Here is a 6,000-nt window from a genome sequence, read left to right as displayed (position 1 = left end):
GCAGGACTTTCCAACTCCGACCCAATGAAGGTTGCCCCATGTAATAAACGAAAAGAAAGAAAAAAAGTTCAAAAATACAATTTTTATTTCAATCATACCATGATATTTTTTTGTTTTGAAAGGCAAGCTGGGGTTAGGCAGACCCCCCACCAGCTATTAATTCAACATACCACTAGGGTTTGAACCTGCAACGTCCAACCACAAGGAGACGTGCACTGACAGCTCCTACCAACCATGCGGAGCCCCCGTTGGCCATACCATGATATTTTGTAATAATTATTTTTCTACATACGTTTTCCGCAGGAAGGTTTTTGGGCAAGACACAGTAAAACGTGTTTTATTGGCTATATATAGCCCATACCATTAACATGCTTAGAATTCCCAGACATCCAACATTTGCCTACACAAGTAGAAAAATGTTTGCAAAAGTTGAGAGAGAGAAATCATGAACTCCAGCCTAAGCTCACCTTGTCACGAACTCGAGCCAAACCCAAATTAAGCTCATCACAAACTTAAGCAAGCGAAGCCCAAGCTGACTCGTTTCAGTAAAGTACATTTTTTCGTTGAAGAAACAAAGATAAGAATTGAACCATCAGACGCTTATCCATACATGTTGCTATATGATACATATCCCACCAAAAGTATACACCAACCTCAAAAGCTTAGCAGTGCCAAACCGAGCACTTATTGTTAGTCATGATGAATACCGACTGGGCAGTTGGCAGGCAAAACCAAGAAGCTTATTTTACGATCCAAAAGAAGCTCATCACAGACAAAGACTAAGAAGAGTTACATGTAACACGGTTAATCTACCAGTCCTATTTAGTGCTTTAGCGCTGAGCCATTGGACAGTTAAGAAGCCATCAACTATACAAATCCCACTGACCTGTGTGACGCACAAGCCACATGTCAGGATTCAGTCCAGTATATTTCTTTATATTAGAGTTGTCTATATGAGCATGAACTATACACGATCTAAGCTTGCTAATCCACCCAAAAGAATAAGCATGGCCTGCCTCTAAACATTGTCTTGTTTTCTTCTTTTCAACCCACTATACTGATGTCTACAAAAACTTCGTCTCCTATCTTGAAACTAATCTCCTTGGTTTAACAAAATTGTTCATTGTTTGCTACTAAACTAGTTCCAAATAGCTCCTTTCCCTGTCCATTCACATAAACATATTTGCTGCACATCCCATGGTTGCAGGTCCCCCCCTTTCAAGCAATGAGAATGCTAACTCAGATTCATGCCACCCCCTCAACCCAACAGCCAGTTTTCTCAGAGTGTCCACCTTAACTTCAGATATCCAAGTAGGCACCAAGGTGACCACCAACCCAACAAAGCACGACACGTAGGCCTTCCATGTAGCAACATCACAACAGAGTGAGATTTTCCCTTCAATCGCATCTCCCAAGAAGTCTACATGTTTCCCAAACACCTGAGCCATCTTTGGATACATAGACGCTGCACTCCCCACACCCCAAACAAATGAACCAGATAGGACTACTAAGTATGCCATCACATATCCTTCTAATATGGAAGAAATTGGGCCAGGGCTCTTGATCTTTTCACTGGCACATAACAGCCATGTAGGCAAGGTTTCCTGGTACAAAGCCTTCACAAGGTGGGGTCCCCCAGAAACACACAACAGGCTCGCACCAAGTGTTGCTACTTCTTTAACTTTTGCTGCTGCAGCTGCCAAAGATACCCTGCTACACTTGAGCCTTCTGGCATTTTGTGAACATGATGAGTTTGCAACAGTCCATCCAACAGCCAATTCACGTGAGGACTCTACCACTAGCCTGAGGATTACCTCAGTCAGAAACACTACATTATGAATGGCTGTGCATGTCCGGAGATAAAAAAATCCTGGAGCCACAGGTGTTCGGCCAGCATCAACAGTGTGTGCACCAATATAATTTCCAAGCAGTGCACTTACACCTCCAAGGGCAGTCAGTTTTGACTGGCAAGCACGACTAGATCCAAGAAAAGCAGAGAAACAGCTCCTTAGAAGCTGAGTGACAGCCTCCTTGTCCTGCCTGAAAACAGAACAGCAACAAGAGAATACAATAAAATCATGCCAACGACGAACCTTTTGTGCCCATAATGCTCCAATTATATGAATGCTAGGCCAAGGGCATCCAGAGGCAGCATTCTCCATAGCACGCCCAGCTACGTCATGGATGAATTCTGAACTTTTGTCAAGTTTAAATGTTATAGTCAAACTGACCAAAGCTGCCATGGGCAAAGGAAGCATAGCCTGTATGGTTGCATCTAACATACAGTTTGCACATGAAAGAAAAGCACAGGATTAATGTCTCAAACAGCACAAATAAAAAAAAACAAAAGAAATGTATTTTCTACACACACACACACACACACACACACACACACATATATATATATATATATATATATATATATAGTAATCTCAAATAACATCTGTGCAAATCCAAACCCAATTCCTTGGTGATGATTTCTACACGTCTCTCTCGTCTTTTCAGTTTTCCCCAGTTGTTTCTGTCAGACCCTCGTCTCTCAACCTCTTCCCCAAACCCCCAACTGCTAACGTCATTGCCCTCCTCAACCTCTCTCGTCTCTCGTCTTGGAAACCCACCATTCCCCTTCTCTAGCAGCTTGGAACCAGTTTGTAGCAACTAGGTTGATTAGGAGTTTTGGCAGCTCTTTCTCTCTCTCTCTCTCTTCCACCTGTGTAATGAACCGGGGGGGGGGGGGGGGGAGGGGGGATCGTAGTAGCAAAGGATGGTGGGTTTTCAAAAAACCCTTTGTTTTCTCTCTTTAGGATTTTTCTTACCAAAATTTAAGCAGTAAACCCTTATTTCTTCTTCTTCTCTGGATTGGGGTTCCTTTATTTGTTTTGTTCTCTTTTTTTCCTTTCTCTTCTGTTTGCCTTCGGTTTCTTTCTCTTCATTGTTCATCTGTTTTTTGGGGATTTTCATTCTGCAGGTAGGTCGGAACCAGTATGGTTCTGTTCAGGCCAGGCTAGTGCTGCTAATGCCAAGACCCTGCAGCATGCCACGCTTGAGTACAGCTGCGTGGGTACATTGTGCACACAAACATGCAGCTACCTGCATGTGGACATACTCAACTTGAGCATAACAGAAGCTGGCTTATTCAGATGCATTGGGTTAATTGAGATTACTGTAGTGGCAGCAGGTAATGGGACTGGTGGATGTCAGTACTCCAAGGCAGTGCAGCAGATAGCAAGGTGGTTCATGAGTCGGGTAAGGATTTGGTGAGATTCATTGGCAATGTCATGGAAGCTAGGGACTGTTGGAATTACTCAAATCTCATACCAGTGAAAGCTTCATCCTATTTGATAGATTAAGTCGTATTTTTACTCCAAAGAAATGCAATTGTCTGGACAATGAGCAACCAAATGATATGTGATTTTGCCTAACATGTGTGACTGTAAGGGTTTGCCAACCCCCATTTTGAATATCAAAATAAGAAAGAAAGAAACTTGATGTAAAGTATGTTTCCTAATAGGTAAACCAGAATTAAAATAAACAATGGGTAAATTGAGTACGTAAAAGCTTTTGGTTTTCAATTTTTTAGAGGATTTGATTTATCTGTTTTGTGGGGTTAAGATCTGCTGGCTGAGAGGTTGATTCCTCTAATCAATCTGGTGGATGATCTTGAGTAATTTATGTTGAATAGGTGTTTATTTTTCTAGATTGTTTTCTTTAGAATGAAGGGATGATGGGACATTTGGTGGGAATGATCAAGAATGAAATCTACGCCATAGACTACCCAGAAACATATCTGAAGAATGGCACATGTATTGGTCCTTATGATGGGGAACTATAGCTTATCTCTTGGTTATTATGTAATGAAGACCACATGGATGGTGACAAAACAAACTCAAAATGCTTAATCAAAGTTATCAAATAATATAATGTGAGGCATGATGATAGCTGTTAGAAAATGGTATTCCACCATTCAATCACAAGAAGAGTAGAGAGGAGAGAGAGGCGTCGGTGGCTGCAGAAAACCCAATTAGGGTCTGCGGTAATTGGCTTCCCATTAAGTATGTGCTGGTACAACTATTAGGGTACGAAAATACCCATTACATAACAGGTTAAAATTACAATATGCCATTAATGAGCATGTGTTACAATAAAACCGAATTGGGTTTGGATCCAGTCGTGAATGAGATCTTTTCACCCCCCCTCAAGTTGTACATGGTTTTGAACCATAAAAAACTTGCCTTTTAACATCCAAAATATGTCCTTGATAAGCCCCTTTGTAAATAAGTCACCAACTTGATTAGCAGTCCGAACCAGGGTTACCGGAAGCGCCTAGCTAAAAGGGGAAGCGCGCTTCCCATCACGCTTCCCCCACGCTTCCCCTGTTTTTTTCAATTTTTTTGTATTTTTTATTCCGAAGCGTGGGGGGAAGCGTCCCCCTTTTTTGGGAAGCGTGTTTCCCTTTAATGGGGGACGCGCTTCCCTTTAATGGGAAGCGCGCTTCCCATCACGCTTCCCCCCACGCTTCCCCTGTTTTTTCAATTTTTTTGTATTTTGTATTTTTTATTTTTATTTTTTCGCTTCCCCCTCGCTTCCGAGACGCTTCCTAGGTCGCTTTCGAGACGCTTCCTAGGTCGCTTCCGAGACACTTCCCGAATCGGTCCTAAGTGGTCCCACGCTTCCTAAAATTTTGAAAGTGCCTCGCTTCCCGTATCGCTTCCCGCTCCCGCTTCCTCAACTGGCAACCATGGTCCGAACGAATTCTGGTTCAATTTCCTTCTCTTCGACCTTTTGGCTTACAAAATGTTGATCAATTTCAATATGCTTGGCATGGCTGTGGTAGATAGGATTAAATGACATGTTGATGGCACTTTGATTGTCATACAATAGAATGCATTTAGAAATTGACTCTCCTACTTCTGTCAACAGGTGTCTGATCTATGTTACTTCGGCTGTAGCAGCTGCCATTAACCTATATTCAGCTTATGTGCTCGACGTGGCTATGGCCTTTTGTTTTCTACTACTCCAGGAGACAAGATTTAGGCCAATGAAAACACAGTATCCTGAGACTGACCTACGCTCATCTGGATTTCCTGCCCAATATGCATAAGTTCATGCATGTGATGGACATGCATACTCTTGCTGTACACAAGACCATCTCCAATAATTCCTTTCAAATATCGAAGAATGCGTTTAACTTACATGTGCCCAATATGCGGTTCATGCATGAACTGAGATACCTGATTGACAGAATAGACAATATCAGATCGTGATCCAGTACTGAGGCCGAGTATTGGTCTATGGCAACAGCTACAACAGAGGTTACATGGCTGAGGCATCTTTTGGTAGAATTACGAGAAACTATTCTACCCACTACTCTTTTATGTGATAATCAGAGTGCCAACCAGATTTCTTTGAACCCTATTCATCACAGTCGTACAAAACATATAGAGATTGATCAACATTTTATTCGGCAAAAGGTAGAAGACAGAGAAGTTGAACCTGCCTATATTCGGACGGTTGATCAGGTGGCGGATTTGTTCACTAAAGGTCTTACCAGCATACAATTTTGGTTCTTGAAGAGCAAGTTGTTCATGGTGCATGACCATGCACAACTTGAGGGAGGGTATTGAGACTGGGTCGTTTTACCCATTACGGGTTTGGATCTGGACCCGAAACATATGTATTAATCCAAACTTCTTTGTATTGTTTATATTGGGTCGGGAACTAATGTAATATAGTGTAATATCCAGACCCAATTCAGTTTTCAATATAAATATAACATATAGGGCACGATCCTAAGGATCGTACCATCTGTTGCAGCTGCCCCTCTCTCTCATAATCATCTCCTTCCTCAGCATCAACTGAACATTGGTAGACGAATTCTAACAATAAGTAGTGTCAAAGGGTCGGGTTTGGTTGAGACTGTTAAAAAAAAAAAACAAATATATATATATATATATATATATATATATATATATATATATATATATATATATATATATATAT

At 41.5% G+C, this 6,000-nt stretch overlaps 1 protein-coding gene across 3 annotated transcripts in view; it reads right to left on the bottom strand.

Annotated features, from left to right (window-relative positions):
- Positions 1–512: 512 nt before the first annotated feature.
- LOC149842782 (mediator of RNA polymerase II transcription subunit 33A-like) overlaps positions 513–6,000 on the bottom strand; it is a 77,375-nt gene continuing 71,887 nt past the window's right edge. For 2 of the 3 annotated variants that reach the window (XM_089999430.1, XM_089999431.1), the window contains exon 12: positions 513–2,275. In XM_089999430.1, coding sequence (XP_089855556.1) covers positions 1,170–2,275 — 1,106 coding nt within the window. In that variant the 3' untranslated portion in view covers positions 513–1,169. Of the gene's footprint in view, positions 2,276–2,802; positions 3,091–6,000 lie in introns of those variants that run through there. The other variant, XM_089999432.1, reaches the window with a different exon arrangement.

The sequence above is a fragment of the Nuphar pumila genome, chromosome 3, assembly GCF_984573655.1.
Source record: "Nuphar pumila chromosome 3, dmNupPumi1.hap1.1, whole genome shotgun sequence".
Taxonomy (NCBI): Eukaryota; Viridiplantae; Streptophyta; class Magnoliopsida; order Nymphaeales; family Nymphaeaceae; genus Nuphar; species Nuphar pumila.
The sequence above is the reverse complement of the archived record's forward strand: the minus strand, read 5'-3'. Positions and strand labels throughout refer to the sequence as shown.